Below are 19,634 nucleotides of genomic sequence, written 5' to 3'. Positions count from 1 at the left end.
CTAGTTTGTGGGTCATGGAGCTGGAGACTTGTGGAGGAGCTGTCCTTGGTATTTCTGGTTGAGGGTTTGGAGTTGGAGACACACGGAGGAGCCATTGTTGGTTTTTCTAGTTGAGGATCGTGGAGCTGGAGACCCGTGGAGGAGCCATTGTTGGTGTTTCTAGTTGAGGATCGTGGAGCTGGAGTCCCGTGGAGGATCCGGTGTTGGTGTTTCTTGCTGAGAGTCATGGTGCTGGAGACCTGTGGAGGAGAAGCTGTTGGTGTTTCTAGTTGAATGTCGTGGAGCTGGAGACCCGCCAGGAGCCAGTGTTGGTGTTTGTAGTTGAGGGTCGTGGAACTGGAGACCCATGGAGGAGCCGGCGTTGGCGTTTCTAGTTGAGGTTTGGGGAGTTGGAGACCTGTGGAGGAGCCATTGTTGGTGTTTCTCGTTGACTGTTGTAGAGCTGGAGATATAGGTTGATGCGTTGTTTTCTAGTTTGTGGTTTGTGGAGCTGGAGACCCACGGAGGAGCAGGTTTTGTTGTTTGTAATTGAGGATCGTGGAGCTGGAGACCTGCGGAGGAGCCCGTATTCATGTTTGTAGTTGAGGGTTTTGGAGCTGGAGACTCGCAGAGGAACTGCAGTTGGTGTTTCTAGTTGATGTTTGTGAAGCGGGAGATACAGGGTGGAGCGTTGTTTTCTAGTTTGTGGGTCGTGGAGCTGGAGATCTGTGGAGGAGCTGTCGTTGGTGTTTGTGGTTGAGGGTTTGGAATTGGAGACACATGGGGGAGCCATTGTTGGTGTTTCTAGTTGAGGATCGTGGAGCTGGAGACCCACAGAGGAGCCATTGTTGGTGTTTCTAGTTGAGGATCGTGGAGCTGGAGTCCCGTGGAGGATCCGGTGTTGGTGTTTCTTGCTGAGGGTCATGGTGCTGGAGACCTGCGGAGGAGAAGCTGTTGGTGTTTCTAGTTGAATGTCGTGGAGCTGGAGACCCGTCAGGAGCTGGTGTTGGTGTTTGTAGTTGAGGGTCGTGTCGCTGGAGACCCGCAGAGGAGCCGGTGTTGGTGTTTCTAGTTGAGGTTTGGGAAGTTGGAGACCCGTGGAGGAACCATTGTTGCTGTTTCTCGTTGACTGTTGTGGAGCTGGAGATATAGGGTGATGCGTTGTTTTCTAGTTTGTGCTTTGTGGAGCTGGAGACCCGTGGAGGAGCCAGTTTTGTTGTTTCCAATTGAGGATCGTGGAGCTGGAGACCTGCGAAGGAGCCCGTATTCGTGTTTGTAGTTGAGGGTTTTGGAGCTGAAGACTCGCGGAGAAACTGCAGTTGGTGTTTCTAGTTGATGTTTGTGGAGCTGGAGATACAGGGTGGAGCGTTGTTTTCTAGTTTGTGGGTCGTGGAGCTGGAGACCTGTGGAGGAGCTGTTGTTGGTGTTTCTGGTTGAGGGTCGTGGAGTTGGAGACACGTGGAGGAGCCATTGTTGGTGTTTCTAGTTGAGGATCGTGGAGCTGGATACCCGCAGAGGAGCCGTTGTTGGTGTTTCTCATTGAGGGTTGTGGAGCTGGAGATACAGGGTGGAGCGTTGTTTTCTAGTTCGTGGGTCATGGAGCTGGAGACCCGTGGAGGAACTGTTGTTGGTGTTTCTGGTTCAGGGTCGTGGAGCTGGAGACCCGCGGAGGAGACGGTGTTGGTGTTTCTTGTTGAGGGCCCTGCAGCTGGAGACCCACGGAGGAGCCGGAGTTGGTGTTTCTAGTTGAGGGTTGTGGAGCTGGAGACCCACGGATGAGCTGGAGTTGGTGTTTCTAGTTGAGGGTTGTGGAGCTGGAGACCCATCCAGGAGCTGGTGGTGGTGTTGCTAGTTGTGGGTTGTGGAGCTGGAGATACTGGGGGAGCGTTGTTCTAATTTGTGGGTCGTGGAGTTTGAGACCCGCGGAGGAGCTTGTGTTCGTGTTTCTAGTTGCGGGTTGTGGAGCTGGAGACCCACGGAGAAGCCTGTGTTTGTGTTTCTAGTTCAGGGTTGTGGAGCTGGATACCCACGGAGGAGCGATGTTGGCATTCCCAGTTGAGATCTGGAGATATAGGGGGGAGCGTTGTTGTTCTAGTTTGTGGGCCCTGGAGCTGGAGACCTGGGGAAGAGCTGATGGTCTAGTTGAGGGTCGTGTAGCCGGAGACCCAGGGAGGAGCTGGTTCTTCTGTTGTGTAAATCTGAAGGTCGCCGAGCTTTAGATCCAGGGAAGAACTAGTGCTGAGGTTCAAGTCTGAGAGGCTCGGAGCTTGAGCCCCTGGGAGGAGCTGGAGCTGCCACTGTCTTAGGTTGTAAAGCTGGAGACCCGAGGAGGAGGTGGTGTTGCTTTTGTAGTGTGAGGTTTGTGGAGCTGGAGACGGGAGGAGCTGGTGTGTTTCTAGTTGGATTGTCGTGCAGTTGGCGACCCGGGGATGAGCTGATGTTGTCCTAGTTTGAGTGTCGTGGAGCTAGAGACCCACGGTTGAGCTGGTGCTGCTGCTGTTTAAATCTGAGGGTGGTGGAGCTGGAGATCCGGGGAAGAGCTGGTGCTGTGGTTCAAGTCTGAGGCTGTCAGAGCTGGAGCCTCCGGGAGGAGTAGGTACTGCCACTGATGTCTTAGGTTTTGGAGCTGGAGACCTAAGGAGAAGGAAGGCTGGTGTTGTAGTTTGAGGTTCGTGGAGCTGGAATCCTGGTCAGGAGCCAGTGATGCTGTTTAAGTCTGAAGTTCGTGGAGCTAAACATGCAGCTGATGTTGGGGAAGTAGAGAGAGAGAGAGAGAGAGAGAGAGTTACAGTACCCCACTTGAAACTGTACATGTAGCTGAATCCCAAGCAAGTTAAGCCTGGGAGCTTCTCAGTCCTCGTGATCATTACATTCCTTTTTCTTTTACACAGTTTGCATTTGTTTTCTGTCTCATGAGACAGGAAGACCCGGATTAATACCCTCAGGAATTGAAAAGCTTAAAAAAAATTAAGTGATTTTGCTATAATCGTAATAATAGAAATTAAACTATGATTATCATGACAGACAAAATCAGACACCACACACAATATATATCTTTTCAATCAGTTAGTAAAATAAAATATAAATTGAAAAATAGACCCATGCAAAGCTATAAAAATTATTTCTTGGAGAAGCGATGGATGACAGAGATTAATCTGAGAGTTACTATTAATGGAGAAACTTAGAACTTACCATTTTTCCTGTGAGGTTTCGGTGCTGATACTGATACTGTGTGAGTTCTGGCCGCTGGGTCCGTTTGCACAGCCTGGCGATGCAGCAGGTTCACAGAAGGGCCCTGTCCCAGCTGCTCCTGCTCCAGTATGATGGTGCGGCCTCTGCTCTGTGTCGTGAGGGGAGACCAGGCCTTTGATCACAAGCGTATCCATGGTGAGGTTCTGTGGATGGAACCTCATGGATGTTCCTTCCTGATGTTCATCGGCCATCTTGCTATTTAATGCATCTTGTTTATAACTGTCTTCTAAATATTGAATAGAAATAAAGCATTGGTACAATATGGGTAAAATATAAAGAATATCGACACATTGGACACAGAGGACCTCCACCAAGTTTAGGGAATAGAATCTGAAGAGACATAACTTCAGATATTCCCTGGAGGCCCTGCCTGAGTCCCAGTCCCTTCCCTTCTTCTACAGAGGGAATCACTTCCTGCTTTAATCTTTATTGTTCCCGTACTTTTCTTCACAGTATGTTTCTTTCACCGCATATGTGTACATTCCAAAAAATATGCCATTTAGTTTTTGAACTTTCTGTTTTCTTTTTGAGGCAGGGTCTTGCTCTGTTGCCTCGGCTGTAGTTTTGAACTTTGATGTGAGGAAATTCTCCTGTGTGGCTGCTCCTACGCTGCATGGCTCTGAGCATCTGCTCAATGTCTGTTTTTGTCTTCCATTCTCCCCCTGAGACCTACCCACACTGATGTGGTTCATTTTCATTGTGTGATCTCCCATCTCCATTCTCCCCCTGAGACCCACCCACACTGACGTGGTTCATTTTCATTGTGTGATCTCCCATCTCCATTCTCTCCCTGAGACCCACCCACACTGACGTGGTTCATTTTCATTGTGTGATCTCCCATCTCCATTCTCCCCCTGAGACCCACCCACACTGACATGGTTCATTTTCATTGTGTGATCTCCCATCTCCATTCTCCCTGAGACCCACCCACACTGACGTGGTTCATTTTCATTGCTGCGTGATCTCCCGTCGTCTGAGGGGAGCACGGGAAATGTCTTCATTTTCCTGTGGGTGTTTGGCCAGGTTGGGGCCCTTAGGACTGTGTTTTGCTAGGAACGTTCTTGGGCATTTCTTTTTACACACGTACAAGTTTCTTCGGGTCAGTAGCTTTCAAGTTTTAAAATTTCATCCCAGGTAAGAAATGTAATTTTCCTCATAACCCACAACACACCCCCTTTCATATACAAGCGTAACAAAAATAAATTTCATAACCATTCTTAGCAGTGCCTGGTGTTCCTGCTACTCTCCATTCTCCCCAACACTGGCATTGATTGGGTTGTGGGATTTCTGCCAGTCTGGTGAGTGTCACATGATATCTCCCCGTTAGGCTGAGCCCCTCTTCGTGTTTTCATTAGCCGTTCTTCCACATCTCCTCTTCTGTGGAGGGCCGGTTCAGCTCTTTTGCCCGGTTTCTGTTAAGTTGTTTGAATTTTTGCACTTTTCTTTTATTATTCCAATTATTATGTTTTTGAGACAGAGTCTCACTCTGTCACCCAGACTGGAGTGCAGTGGCGTGATCTCAGCTCACTGCAACCTTCACCTTCTGGGTTCAAGTGATTCTCCTGCCTCAGCCTCCTGAGTAGCTGGGATTACAGGCACACGCCACAACACCCAGCTAATTTTTGTATTTTTACTAAAGATGGGGTTCCACCATGTTGTCCAGGCTGGTCTGAAACTCATGACCTCAGGTGATTCTCCTGCCTCAGCCTCCCAAAGTGCTGGGATTACAAGCGTGAGCCACCATGTCCAGCCTGCCTTTTTCTTTTTCAAAAGGACTCTTTATAGATTATACCTATTCATTCTGGTGACTATCTGTGTGGCAAACATGGGTTTGAATCCACCAGGATGAACATGGAGGATCTCCTCTCTGGTGGCAGAAGAGACAGAAAGGGATAGGAGGGGAGGGAGAATCAGAGCCAAGAGGAGGCTGAGTCAGGTGGGTGTTGCAGGCTGCTGTGAGGACTTGGCTGCTTCTCTGAGTCGGGTGGGATTAGCAGGGGATTTAAACAGAGGAACCGTGGGATTTCCCCTGTGCATTTCTGCCATGGTTGGCTCAGCTGAACACACCTCTTGAACAAGACTTGGCCTTGGACACCCAGAGGCCCTTGGGTGAGGGTTTACCTCCTGACCTGGCCACTGACACATCCACGTTTGGCGCCCACACGACTGGGCGGCCCCGAGACCTGCTCTGCCTGGGCTTCCCCTTGGTGGCATTTCTCACGTTTGTCCCCTCTCAAGTCTGCCCCATCCAGAAAACCAAACACCTCTCTCTCCTACATGGAAACCCCGTCAGAACCTCCCCGACTCACAGCATCCCGTCAACATCACAGTCCCGACTTTCCCACACGGACAAGCTCAGCACCTCCCCGACTCACAGCATCCCGTCAACATCACAGTCCCGACTTTCCCACATGGACAAGCTCAGCACCTCCCCGACTCACGGCATCCCGTCAACATCACAGTCCCGACTTTCCCGCACGGAGAAGCCCATGGGACCCCCTGATGGACCAGGACAGCGTCAGCACTAAGACACGCCCTGAAACTCACAGAAAGAGCGGACCAAGAAGACGGGAACTGCACGGGGCACTGAGAGCTGCAAACACCCAAGATACTGTCAGAGACGGAAAAAGGTATGGCCGTGGCTGACACAAAATGTTACTCAACATTTATCACAGGCCTAAATGGAGAACATAACACTATAAAACCATTAGATAAAACACAGGGGAAAATTTGTATGGCCTGGGGTTAGGTGAAAAGTTCTTAGACATGACACCAAAGGCATGATTCATAGAAGACTGACAAATTAAATTTAGTCATAATTTAAAATTATAATTCTATAAAGCAATATAAAAATCTTAAAAGAATGAAATGCAAACTATGGGCTAGAAAAAAATATTGGTTAATCACACATCTCACAATGTACTGGCTGGCACGCAGAATATACGAAGAACCGTCAAAACTTAACCATAAGAAAGTAAAAACCCCAGTATTAAAGAGAAGGCAAATATTTTAATGGAGCCCTCATCAAGGAAGGTATAAGGAGGGCATATTGCCCGAGAAAGAGGCTCAACATCATAGAGATGCTGGAGAAATGCCAGTCAACAGTACCTCTGCAAATCTATTAAAATGGCTAAAAACAGACAAAAACCACGGGCCAACCCAGCTTCTAGTGACGATGCAGAGGAACCGGGACCCTCATAAGCGGCAGTGGGAATGGGAGGGATCCCGCCATGCTGGAACGTGGTCCGGAGTTTTATTGAGTTAAGCACATCCTTACCACGTCATCCAGCAACCCGACTCCTGAAATTTCCCCCAAGAGAAAACTTAAACGTGCACACACAAACCTGCACTCAAGTGTTTAGGCCTCATTGCTCATTGCCAATAACTGGAAGAAAACAAATTGTCCATCGGCAGGAGAAGGCGTGAACCAACACGGATGCTTCCACACAGGGGGCACCAACCAGCAGTGGAAACATGCACCCAAAATGCCCCAGGTCTCCCAGGCCACATGCCTGGTGAAGAAAGCTAGTTTTGGTGGGCACAGGCCGAAGGATGCCGCCACATGACACTTTGGAGAAAACAGTGCTACCGTGTTGGGAAGCAGGGCAGTGGTTTCGAGGGGCTACGGGTGGAGGGGCAAATGGAGGTGCTCTCTGGGGCGAAGGCTGAGCACCTGCACCTCACCGTGGGCTGCGGCTGAGAGGCTGTACAGCAGACACTGGCTTCAGTACATGCAGACTGAAGGAGGAAGGTGCCCACAAGTCAAAGACAGAGGGTGTCACCTCCATGAAACAAAAACATTTAAAAAAAAAACCTTCTAAAATTAACAAAAAAACACAAAAAGTATTTCTTAAGCACGTTGGACTTTGAGTTGACACAATCTGCCTGGGAGCATGGAACAAACCACCGGCTTGGCGACCCCGGAGGGAGAGGGTGGAGGGTTTAGACCTCAATTGAAGGGCTCAGTACCTGGCTATAGGAAATAACAGATTTCAAAAGCAGCAGGGAGGAAATAATTTCTGCTGATGAGATTGCATTTCCCCAGATAGCTGGCAGAGTAAATTAAAGCAATATTGTAAAACAATGCACATCTTGATGGAATCTCAGGATCACAAGGTTGTGTTGAAAGAGATTTGAACATGTCCAGGAAAGAAGACAAATGAGCTGAATCTTGCAGCTGCCCTGCAATGGGGGCATGGGCCGGGTGGCCGTGATTCTCCGTGACATTGCAGGAATTCTCCTGGTTGGGTCTTCAGGAGCCTTTTCTTCTTGTCCACACTCACCTTTGGGGGTTGGTGTGGGTCCTTGGTAGTCATGACTGCACTCGGGGCCGGGGGCCTGCTGAGGCTGCTCTCCATGTTTCCAAAATGCAGGGGTTTGTTCCAGATCCTACTGCTCAGCACACAGAAAGCCAGTCACTGAGACGATGGTTACTGCCAGTGAAGAAGGCGTGCATCAGGAGCTGCAGGCTAGGAGATGGGAGGTCAGCCTCAAATGCATTTTCCTGACTGACTGTATAGCAGGGAAGAAATGTGACTATGTGTAAGGAAAACAGGAATTAGGGGGAGAGAGGAAGAGGAGTTGGTCAGGAGGAGGCAGGTGGCTGATCAGGCACTCATGATGGGTGAAGGGTTTGGTGTCTCACTGACCAGATGCCGTGATCTGCTGAGTCTCTGTTCCTTCACACTACCCGGGAGGCCTGATGGTCAGTTTCCTGAGAAAGGAACTCAAATAAGACACATGTCACATTCTCAAGTTTCAAGACCACAAGGATCCATTTCTATGTTATTCAGAGAAACCATGAACATCAGTTCTCTGCGACAATCAGGTCAGTTCAACACCAGACCCGATCTGCCATGACGCCTGCTGCTCGGCCCTCAGATAAAGTCCAGAATCCAGTGTCCTCTCTCCAACCCCAGCCTGGTCCCACACCCAGACCTCCCCGCTACGCCCTGGGCCTCATTGCTGTCCCGCCGCAGAGGGGTCAGGGAGCTGCACACACCCCGCGTGCACCTGGGCATGTCGCATATTTCAGATGCACCTGGTGTCACTGTTCACACAAACCGGAGTGGGAAGAGATCCAAATGCTCGTTCACGGCAGATGGGTGAGGACGTCCCAGCAAGTCCGTCAGGGGAGTCAGCCAGCGCAAGGCGAGTGAGGGACCTCCGGAGACATGAATGGGTCTCAGACAGTGAGTGAGTGGACGAAGCAGCAAAAACACACACTGCTAGTTCAGTCAGTTCTGTTGAGCTCAGAATAGTCCACATCACGTTGATGTTTCTAACCTGGGGCTCACATTCTTCATTCAGAATATGGCAAGGACTTTAGAAGTCATCTAAAGTATCAATAATTTGAAGTCCTTTAATACAAAAAGTATAGAATATTACCTTTGTCACATAGCAACAGGGAAATGAAAAAAGAAAATTGACTTATGTTCTTTAATGGCTAGAAAATGTTCTTAAAAAGGTATTTCAAGCACAGGTGAATCTAAGAAATGACCAATTTCTTTCTTTACATAGATAAATATAAGGTTCGATCCCTGTAAATAAATGAAGCCATTAAGGGTAGAGTCCCACAGATCACAGAACTGACCCAGCATCCAGCTCTGCTCACGATTTCAGGGAGTAATTTCCAGGCACAGGTCGAGCTGGAGAAGCTGGGGACCCTTGTGGCCCCACTGTCCTTCCTGCCTCACAGGGTCTCTGAGGGGTGCCTGGAACATTTCCTCTTGGGCTTTGAAGATCATTTCACTGAAACGCGACATTTTCCAGGTGCCATGGGCCTGAGCCCAGAAACTTCACCTGCGACAGTGGCTCCCCAGGAGTGAGCACCAGGCACTGTCAGGGGTTCTCTCCCAGCACTTTTACAAGGACTTGATGGGTTCTTCTTCCTTCAGGAGCAATCCCAGTGGGCAGAGGGAGGGGACGGGAGGCCTGGTAAATGCTCCTCCCCAGCTCCGTTCCGAGCTCCATGGGGCTCTGGCAGGCCTGACGTCTCGTGCAGATGAGGGATTAGGGTTCCTCCCCTGCCTCACTGCTCTCAGGCCCTCATGGCACCCTCCCCACCCCCGCAGCCGGCGGACCCTGCTCCCACCCAGCTGTTCTCAGGACTCTCATCCTTCCAGGACGACGCCCTACCTGGAGCACCCGTTCCTGTGGCGCCCCCAGTCCTGCACTGCAGCATTCACCCTGTCACCTCCATGGCGAGACCATCCTGGAACCGTGATCAGCCCATCGGTGTCATCCACTGTCCTCCTAGCCCATTTTCTGTGCTTGTTCCTCATTCCCAAAACATCCTGAAATTACAAGAAATTAACTTTTTTCAAGTCTCTGTGCTTCTGAAGTAGGTTTGCCTTAATATAACATTGATGTATTTTTAAGGGGCATATTTAAAGCTGTACTTTAAGAAATATTTCTTACATTCTTTTGAAGTTTTTTTTTTTTTCTTTAAGACGGAGTCTCACTGTGTCTCCCAGGCTGGAATGCAATGGCACGATCTTGGCTTCCTGCAACCTCCACCTCCCAGGTTCAAGTGATTCTCCTGCCTCAGGCCTCCTGAGTAGCTGGGAATTACAGGTGCACGCCACCATGCCCAGCTAATTTTTGTATTTTTAGTGGAGACGGGGTTTCACCATGTTGGTCAGGCTAGTCTCGAACTCCTGACCTCATGATTCATCTGCCTTGGCCTCCCAAAGTGCTGGGATTACAGGTGTGAGCCACCATGCCTGGCCGTTTTTTTTTTTTTGTTTTTTTAAATCAAATACAGTTGAGGCTCTATTGGAGATCCCACATTAAAAAGAACTGAGACAAATCAGACCTCAGAGGCAGGACAGTGCCCTGTGAAGCACATGTCCAGTCCCATCACTGTCCTTCCCTCACGTGGGCCCAGGGATGTGGGTGATGGTATTTGTTGCCCCGGTGATGGAGCAGATTTGATCTGCCTGTGTGGGAAGGGGTTAACTCAACAGGCCTGGATTGCTCAGACCCTGCATGTTCCCAGGAGGGGCCCTTGACTGGCTCCTGGGAACTGAGCTCTTGCAGTGTTCTGACTGATGAGAGAGACTTGAGCCATGTTGCACTTCTTTGCCTGGGTAGTAATTGACCAACAAGGTGCTGGATGGCAAACACCTGCTTTCCCTGTGGGTGGCTGGAACTTCCCTGACTGACCCCCAGGTTCAGGAGAGCCTCCCTGGTCCGCACCACGGCACTAGCTGTCCCAGCTCCTTAATCCGGTGCACCCTGTGTGACTCCGCTGGGAGGGCTCTGGAAGCGCCTGGCTTCCCCAGCAGCCCTTTCCCTTGGCTGGTTTAGTCTGTACCCTTTCAAGTTGGAGGGTGGTCTCAGGGACCCCCATGCAGTCTTTCATGCTTGCTTTCGCCAGAAACTCACCTTGGCAGGGCTTCAGGGGAAGGGTTGGGATTTGGTGACAAATGACTCCATGGCCTGGGGCCAAGCACAGCATCTACTTAGGTTTTCAGGCGGATGCCCAGGTATGTCTAGCACCTAATGTAACTGAGGCATGAAATGTCTGTGCGCCACGATGCTTCAGCTTGTTACGGGCAGTTAGGCCTTGTGGTTCTCTCTTGGTTTCTGTGGAGAAGCCAGACCCTGCTGTGGTTGGCAAGGAAGGTGAGTGGAGATAGCAGGAGTGTCCATCCCTCAGGAGCCCTTTCTAGTGGAGCGGCTGCCTCTCTCTGATCCTTGATTCATCCCAGGGCAACCTCTGCTCTCCTGGGCAGTTCTTAGAATACTCCAGAAGACCCCAGTACAGCTGTCCGGTTCCTCCTGGACCCCAGCTCTCAGGAATGCACCATCTCTGCACACTGCATGTGCGCCCATCCAGACGGCACCTGAGCTTCCCCATGCCTGCGCTGCAGGGTTAACATCTTGCTTGTGTTTTAACCTGTGTTGCTTTGGTTTAAAACTTGTTTGGCCGTGTTATTTGCTGAGATGGCCCAGAGAAGCTTCTACTTATGATCAGGACACCTCACAGTGCAGCCTTCACTTGAGGACTTAGGTCTCATCCAGGTCCACACAGTCCAGGGCCACGGACGCAGAAGACAGAGGATTGATTGCCCAGGAGGCTTCCAGGGCTTTGGCTCCTGGGGCTTCTTGTCAGCGCTGGGTCAGAGCAGGTCACCCTTGTGTGCAGATACTAGGTTCCTGTACACAGCAGTGAAGAATGGGGGAAGACCAGATGGATTTGGGTGAAGCAGGGATGCTCCTTGGTGTTTAGAGTTTTCCTCTTTCTTTGCCTTGTTGGTTCTCTGTAGTTTATCTTTGTTTTTTGTAATACTAGTTTCCAGTAATTCTGACCTTTCCGAATACCTCTCTCTATATATATGCCTGCCTACTCTCCCTCCAGCTACCTGTAAAGCCTACCGAAACGTATTCCTGCAGATTATCACTCTATTCAGTCTAACAGATGCTCGTGGAGTGTTGCTGTGTGTGTGCCATGGGTTCAGGGTTCACATGCACCTGCCTTTGTGGGAAGAGCACAGCTTCCCTGCATAACAGCTGGAGGGTGGGATCTTCCCAAGGGGAAGTTGGGAGGTGCTCAGGCAGAGTAAATGGATTTAACTTCTGGGCTGGGAGAACATGGTACCCCCGTGGAAGGCTCCCTGAGGAAGGAAAGGAAGGAGCTGGAGGGAGGGTGTGTGCGTCTTAGGAGGGGATGCACTTCAGGTGAGAGCAGGCATGGCACTAGGAGGAGCCCCATGAGCCCAGAGTGATGACTCGTAGAGGCCTAAGGGACCATGCCAGCAGACCCCACCACCTGTGCTCCACCGGGAGCCTGACATTGTTCTCTGAGATCGGGGGCTGTCTCTGTGTGCTGCCCCGGACTGTGGCAATTTTGTGTATAGAAAAAACAACTGTGTGTCTAATACAGATGGGGTATGAGGAGAGCCACTGGTTTTTCCTGACATTAGCAATATGTTTTTAGTTGATTTTCAGTGAGTATGGAAGTTATTGAAGGTACAGATCACTCTGAAAATAGGCTCTTGTGTGTGAAGGTCATCAGTGAATCTTCACCCTCATAGTTGGTAAATGGTTGTGAGCCCTCAAGGGTATCAGATTCTACAGTGAATCCGAGGATAGCACAGCCTTCCTATTCAGTTTCAGGGAAAATCATATAAAGCCCAGACCGTAATTTGTCAGGAATGTTTGCAGTGTGGTGATAGATGTCTTCACCGTGCTTTGGGATGATTGCTGAGGGAGAACGGAAGGAGGGGTCTGGTACTTGCACCTTTCGGTAGAATTAGTGTGAATGCCACAGCGACCGAGCTGTGCTCAGGTGTCTGCCGGCAGTGGTGGCCTTGACGATGGATTTTCTGAAATGGGAATTTGTGAGGTTCTCTAACAAAAGTAAGTGCGAACTTCTTAACTTGGCTAGTGGCTGCATCCTTGAAAAATTCTGTGTGTAAAATGATACAGAACCATTTCTCAGTTATCTGTTAAATAAGAGTACGCGTCCAGCCACGATGACTGTGGACGGCCATGGAGGTCTGGCAGGCCACGGAGGACTCCCATACTCAGCAGGGTGTGACCCCACCAGACAGTGCTTTGGCTCCTCCCAGGAGTCATGGCAGCTGACACGTCACCTGGAGTGTCTAGAAAACCACTACCCTAGATCCCCTACTGCCTTTCCCGGGGCCTCCAGCTATAGATCAGGAACTCAGTGTCCCAGAAAGATTTTCCTTTTACTTTAACTCCTGTTGTTTGTTTTCAGGCACGTGGACTCCCTTTAATCCAGTGACTGTCAGGTCGATCATATGTAAGTATCAGCAGATGGACACGCCTGGGCTTCTTTGTATCTGACCCGCTTGGGTACCCGCTTGTATTTCCTTTGTCTGTGGGTCTGTATCACTTTTCTCCCTTCTGGAATTCCGCTTAGATGAGCGTAGGCCCTTTCATCCCTCTCCCCCCGTCTCTGTACCTTTTCATGTCTCTCCGCGTCTGTTTGCTTTATTCTTTATTCTGATTATTGTTAATGTACTGTTTGTTTAACCTGTCCTTTCAGTTTCTAATTCTAAAGATGACATATATTTAAAATTTCTAAATTATTAGTTACTTTTACATCTTATCTGGGTGTTTCTGATAGACATTGCTTATTTATTTTTGTGATTCCATCCTTTATTTATTCAAAAAAAATTTTTTTTTTTGAGATGGAGTCTCGCTCTGTCTCCCAGGCTGGAGTGCGGTGGCCTGATCTCAGCTCACTACAACCTCCGCCTCCCGGGTTCAAGCAATTCTCCTGCCTCAGCCTCCTGAGTAGCTGGGACTACAGGCGTCTGCCACCACTCCTGGCTAATTTTTGTATTTTTAGTAGAGATAGGGTTTCACCATATTGGCCAGGCTGGTCTCAAAATCCTGACCTTGTGATCCACCTGCCTCAGCCTCCCAAAGTGCTGGGATTACAGGCTTGAGCCACCACGCCCAGCCGTATTCAAATATTTCATATGATAGTCTTCAGTTTTAAGAACATGTTTTTATTGAAAAGTGCTAGATATTTGTGACATGGAGCTACCTGACAGTGTGTCTGAAGTCCTTGGGAGGGTGGTCTACAGCCGATTGTTTCTCCTGCTCAAGCCCACACAGAGTAACCAACTTCCTTGATGTTTCTGTAATTGTTTGTTTTATGGGTTCATGTGTAGCCTTAATGTGAGGGTCTGCATCATTTCTTTGGGTCCAGGGTCTCCCCAGCTGTACAGGTAGCCGGGTTTTTGCTTGTTTCTTTTAAGAGACAGGGTCTCCCTGTGTTGCCCAGGCCTGGTCTGGAATTCCTGGGCTCAAGCAATCGTCCTGCCTCAGCCTCCCAAAGAGTGGGGATTACAGGTTTGCACCCCCATGCCCAGACGGTAGCTGGGGTGGGAGCTGCAGCTCCAGGGGCAGGCAGGTATTCAGGAGAGTCGTGCTGTGTCTCCATCCCCCGTAGCCGGGTGGGAGCTGCAGCTCCAGGGGCAGGCAGGCTTGGGATGCAGGTGTTCAGGAGAGTCGTGTTTCCATCCCCACCCCACTTGATTTCTGGAAGGTTTCCTTTGCTGGGAGGTGCAGCCCCCTTCACGCCTCTTTAATATGGAATCCCAGGTTCAGTTCTGCCTCACAGGGACCACAGCAATGTGTCTCAAGGTTTCCCAGAGCAGCCTGGGGCTTGTTCCTTCATCTCCCATCCATGCACGCGTTTTAGTCTTGTGAGGATTCCCTGAGTTCCTTGCGAAGCCCGTGTGTGGTAAGGCGTCTGAGTCCTAGTGCTGGTGTAGCTGGGGGGCTTTTCCAGATGGTTGTGCCCTGCTGGTCATGCAAATGTCGCCACGTCACACTGATGGAAGGAGAGAAAACTTGGAAGCATAGTAGTGGCAGGGCTCAGCTTTTAGTGCTAGAAAAGGTGTTGATAGATGGGGAGCTACCTCCCCCTCCAGAGAGGAAGGGCCTGGGAGCCACTCCTCTGTGTAACTCTCACCCTGGTGTGCAGCTCACCCAGCACCCTTCCCTGCTGGTGTCTGGTGCACAGTGGGTCCTGCACGCACCAGCATCGTCCACACACACCGTGCACGTTGTGGAACGGTCCTGTGAAAAACAGCCCCTGGTGGCACACGGGGTTGTGGACTGTTGGAAGGAAGCATCGATGCTGTTTCTCATATGATTTTTCATCCTGTGGATTTTCATTCAGTTGTAACATATTTCCAATGAAACCAGGAGTGGTCGTATTGCAGTCCTATATTAACCTCTGTTCTTGAAAAGAGACCACGTGATGTATCGTTTTCTCTGCAGCAGTAATTCAGATTGAATTTTTCTATGGTTTTTAACCATATTGCGACTACGTGTAAAGGTAGTTGCAGATTGTTTTGTATTTGTACCTGGAGTTAGACTGAAAGCAAATAGGATGTAGGCGAGGGTCTGTTTCTAATTAAAGCAGGTTTTCCTGACAGGGCTGTTCCGAGCCTCCACCAGTGCTGTGGGTCCTGGAGAGTCGGAGGGTCAGCTCTGGGAATTAGATTCGTGTTCTAGGCCGAGGCCCAGGAGCCAGAGGAGCTGGGGCCACTCACCCTCCGTGCGCCTCGGAAGCTGAGTGTGAAGCTCTGCTCTTCTTTCCGTCGTGGCTGCGGCCGGATTTCCTCGCACATCCCATAGCATGGCCTGCCTCACAGCTGCAAGCGCACCTTCTCATGGGACTTAGGGGGCCAGGGCTGGGGGACAATCCCTGACACCCCCACCCAGGGCGAAAGTGACAAGACTTTTAGGGATATCGCCCCTATTCACAGACAGGCATGCATTGCCCAGCCCCTGGGTAGTGATCAGCAGTGGGCCCCGCCAGGCTCTGAGGGCTGAGGTCTGGTGGGAAGCCTCGAGTGAGTTTGCTGCGACTGATCTTTTGTTGCTTGACTGTTCCTCTCTGTCTCAGCCATGTTTGACCGTGAGAACAAGGCCGGCGTGAACTTCAGCGAGTTCACGGGTGTGTGGAAGTACATCACGGACTGGCAGAACGTCTTCCGCACGTATGACCGGGACAACTCCGGGATGATCGACAAGAACGAGCTGAAGCAGGCCCTTTCAGGTTTCGGTAACTCACTCATCCTGGCTTGTGTAGCGTGTTTCATTTTGGAACCTAGGAGCCGCTGAAGTTTTTTAAACCTTGTTGAACTTAACTGATTGTCTAACCAGGCTATGTAAAGTTTTTGTTGACATCATGCAGGTTCGTATTTGATATTGCTCATGTCGGAAGGCGATCCTTGACACGGATACGTTTGTGCAGTTTTTTGTCCAAAATGAGATAAGGGCTATGCAAGCCATTCGTCTTTTGTGAAGTGGAATGATGTTATGAGCAAAACTGAGAGTGTGGCTTTTGAAATCATTTAAAAGTGAATCCGTGAAAATACCGTGGGGCAGGGCAGCTTGTATTTCATGATAGATCAAAGCGTGTTGAAAAGGTGACAGTCAACCTAAGAAACAGCTGTCAGTCACCAGGTCCAAACCGTGCGCCTCAGAAGGGGCGTTAGGCAGAATGCGTGCCCATTCTCAAGTGTGCTCGGCGTGTGTGCTCGGCGTGTGTGTGCACACACGTGTGCCGTGCACCTCAGAACAGCATCAGAGAGGCGGAGCACGTGATCATTCTCAGGTGTGTTCCGCAGGTGCGTACTGTGTGTATGTGTGTGCTCAACGCGTGTGCACACGTGTGACAGTGTGCCGTGGGTCTAGGAGTGTTTACAGGGCCCATCCAGAGTGCGTCCATAGGGCCTGTCCCCGGGGCTTCCTGTGCTAGTCTCAGGTCTGAGAGGAAGCAGGAGTTCTATTTACAGAGGAACAACAGACATGTTTGGGGCCAGCCTGAGGCTCTTGGTGGCTGCACCAAGATTCTAATCCAGGCGGATTTCATCTGGCCCCTGGTATGAAGCCGCTTCCGTGATTTACTTAAAAGGCTCCTTAGAAACAGTGAGGAAGATTCGATTCTACTTGAGTACCTCTGAGATAACTGGAGTCTCACTTACCTAAGCACGCCGCCTCTCCTCGTGTTTCCTCCCAGCATGCACTTTATGGCTGCCTTTCTTTCTCTTCTCTTTCTCACCTTACAAGCTTGTCCACAGGGCTGGCTATGCACACTGGGTCTCAAGAAGCAGTTCTGAGCTGACCAGCTGCGAGCCGGGATTTGGGCTGGATGGCTCTGAATTGGCCCTTGGAATGCAGCTGACCTTGCTATGTCCTTGGGTGGGGGAAGTGGAGGGAACCCTGGCTGGCTTCTCTTCCCTGGGGCAAGTATGGAAGGGCTGGGAGGGAAGGATGCCACCCTCCACAGCGGTCCTGGGGCAGGGAGGCCAGTGCTACCGAGTGCGGCCAGGGCCACATGGACTTCAGGACCAGCCTGGAGTTATTTTTAGACAAGCGACCTCTGGTGCCACAGACATCTTTTCCTAACCTTGTCAGGCCCCGGAGCTCCCTTTGCCTCGGGCCGGTGACCACCGGTTCTCAGAATGCGCAGTGGAAGTTGCTACGGACGGTGCTCCCTGCTCTCTGAGGCCCTCTTCGTCCTGGTCTGGCTAAGGACTGCCCAGAAAACTGTGCTGAGCTGTGGTGGGAGGCACGGCCGGTCACACAACCTTCCTCGTGCCCCAGAGCGGGCAGGCCTCCTTGTGTTGCGCGGTGGCAGAACCCTTCCTGACTTCCAGGCTTTTCCTGGGGCGCGGTTTCCCATCGCGGCGTTTTCTCTGGTTACCCTAGCAAGTGTCCTGCGTTTGGTTCTTGATGTCCAGGGCCATCTCCCACATCTTCCGTGGAAAGGGGCATCGTCATCCTTTTTGTATTTTGATTATTTCAAAAGATTTCCTATAATAACTGTTAGGAAGTCGGCCCCTGAAGCAAAAATTCTTCTTTTGTCTTGGCCCTTACGAGCAAGTGTTCTGCTCTCAGATGAAGCAGGGAGGCTGCACTTGAGCTCAGTGGCCGGCACGAGGGAATCACCAGGTGGTGGAGCCTGCGAGATTTCTCCCCAAGTGTCTCTGACGGGGCCACGTGTGGATTTTATAATCCAGCCGTTCGTTTTTTTAAGCCTTTATTGTTAACATCAACTGTGTGCCACGCTCAGAGACCGGAAGTGAGAAGGTGAGGAAGGCGTCCGCACATTCGGGCACCCATCACCCCGCACCGGGCCGGCCGACTCAGCACGTGCCGTTAGGTTGCCGTAAACAGCCAGCCAGATTCTCCCTCTGGTGGGCGGTGGGTGTCTGAGAAAGGCAGGTGGGCGGAGAACAGTTCCTCCACCGTGGCCCTTTGCCACGGTACCAGGCCGCCCAGAGCTGGGGGAGCCCCAGGGAGCCTCATCCTGTTGAGTGGGGGCAGCTTGTTTTTCCTTGGAGGTGGAATGGATGAGATTTCCAAGGAGGCCACGGCTCTGCTTGCTCGTTCACAACATTTCAGAGAGTCCGAAAGAGGAGAATGACCTTGGAAACGGGTGTGTCGGGGGCAGGCCCAAGGGTGCTGGTCGTCTCACATGGGCTGACTTTCATTAACAGAAACTCAGAAGCAGTTGCGGTTGGGTTTTGGCTTCTCAAATAAACATTCTTCTTGTAGTTCGTTTGTTCCTCCCTCATTTTACTAGTCTGACTTTGCCTTTGTTTTCCCTTCACTGTTACTGATGACCAAGGACGCTGGAAGTTAATTCCAGAGGCAGCGGGGTTGCTCCTGATGTCTGTGCAGACTGAAATTCCTGTGCCTCTGTCAGCATCTCCGCTGTCCTTCCCCAGCCTTGGCAGGAGGCCAGTAATGACCTCTGTCCCCTGTGCACCCCTTGTGATGGCCTCTGACCCCTTGTACCCCAGTGATGGCCTCTGTCCCCTGTGCATTCCCAGACAGGGGTGTCCCTGTGGCCGTGTCCCAGGCTCTGTTCTCAGCAGGCCGGGCTCAGCCCCGGTACAGGTGCAGGGAGTGAGGAGGTGGGAATAGTAGGGACCAGAAGAAGTGGCAGCTGTTCACAACTCTGCCATTTCTTTCTGAATGTAACGGGAGGTCCTGTCTTCTCAGCTTGCAGGGAGGGAGGGTCCGAAGCAACTCCGCTGTTGCACGTTTAGGGACCCCTGAACTTAAATGGCAGAGCGCCCTGACCACTCTGGAAGGCACTGTGTTCCTGTGTGTGTGCTTGACTCTTTATCCGTGAAGGGGCTGTTTGTGCAGATGATTAACTGTGAGATTCAGACAGTAGGTGCACACATCCCTGCAGAGATTCCAGCAGGGCTGAAAACCAGTAAAAACAGATCAGCACCTGGATCTTGCCTCCTGAGTCAGTAAGGATGCCACAGTCACGAAGGCAGTGGGATTTCGAGGGAGGGAAGGGAAGGAGGCAGGCGGGGTGTGCTCTCCAAGGTGCCCGAACACACCTGCTGCCTCCACACGTCTTCAGAGCCCTCTCCCTGTGGGAGGCCTTTTTCAGGACAGGCTCGGTGAACTGGAAACGAAATCCTAGTCCTTGGTGGCCCTGCAGTGACTTGGACCTTTCCGAGGTCACCCTGCCAATGTGCCCATCAGTCCCTCATGGCACATCCCCCAGACACTCCCATTTCTTGACATTGACACTTTGTATAACTGGAAACCTTCTGTGAAATTTTAGTTTTCAAAGCATTGTCTGGTGACAAGCAACCCAGGGTGGCGAATCATTCAGAATTTTCTTATCTAGGTTAATAAACATAATAAAATCAATAAGGACTTTGAAAGAAACTCCACTGGGTTCACGAAACTGAGCGTGGCCGCCCTGTGGGGTGGGGTTGGTGAGTGCTTCCCTGGGGTGAGTAGTTAATTCACGAGAGTGACTGATGGCAGCGTCCCACTCACTCCTCCTTCCAGGGTCATGGTCTCGAGGGGTCGCTCCATGCACTGCAGATGTGAGCCCATTATCCAATGACATATTCGGGAAGCGT

General features: G+C 50.9%; 1 protein-coding gene and 1 long non-coding RNA gene across 8 annotated transcripts in view; one reads left to right on the top strand and one right to left on the bottom strand.

The window, feature by feature from the left end:
* Positions 1–19,634, top strand: part of PDCD6 (programmed cell death 6) — a 39,149-nt gene that overhangs the window by 15,701 nt on the left and 3,814 nt on the right. For 2 of the 5 annotated variants that reach the window (XM_073014877.1, XM_073014881.1), the window contains exons 3-4: positions 12,962–13,006; positions 15,635–15,793. In XM_073014877.1, the coding sequence (XP_072870978.1) occupies positions 12,962–13,006; positions 15,635–15,793 (204 nt within the window). Of the gene's footprint in view, positions 1–7,604; positions 7,715–9,305; positions 9,629–12,961; positions 13,007–15,634; positions 15,794–19,634 lie in introns of those variants that run through there. The other 3 variants (XM_073014878.1, XM_073014879.1, XM_073014880.1) reach the window with 3 other exon arrangements.
* LOC140711538 (uncharacterized) lies at positions 88–11,813 on the bottom strand. Of its 3 annotated transcripts, none has more exons than XR_012092829.1 (4): positions 10,621–11,813; positions 9,370–9,527; positions 7,515–8,982; positions 88–3,457 (listed from the first exon to the last, which is right to left on the bottom strand). It is a non-coding gene; the product is annotated as an uncharacterized lncRNA (long non-coding RNA). The 3 variants fall into 3 exon arrangements; XR_012092831.1 differs by lacking the exon at positions 88–3,457 and having other exon boundaries at positions 7,635–7,743; positions 7,881–8,982; XR_012092830.1 differs by lacking the exon at positions 88–3,457 and having other exon boundaries at positions 7,709–8,591.

This window comes from Chlorocebus sabaeus, chromosome 4, assembly GCF_047675955.1.
Source record: "Chlorocebus sabaeus isolate Y175 chromosome 4, mChlSab1.0.hap1, whole genome shotgun sequence".
In the NCBI taxonomy this organism is placed as follows: domain Eukaryota; kingdom Metazoa; phylum Chordata; class Mammalia; order Primates; family Cercopithecidae; genus Chlorocebus; species Chlorocebus sabaeus.
The sequence above is the reverse complement of the archived record's forward strand: the minus strand, read 5'-3'. Positions and strand labels throughout refer to the sequence as shown.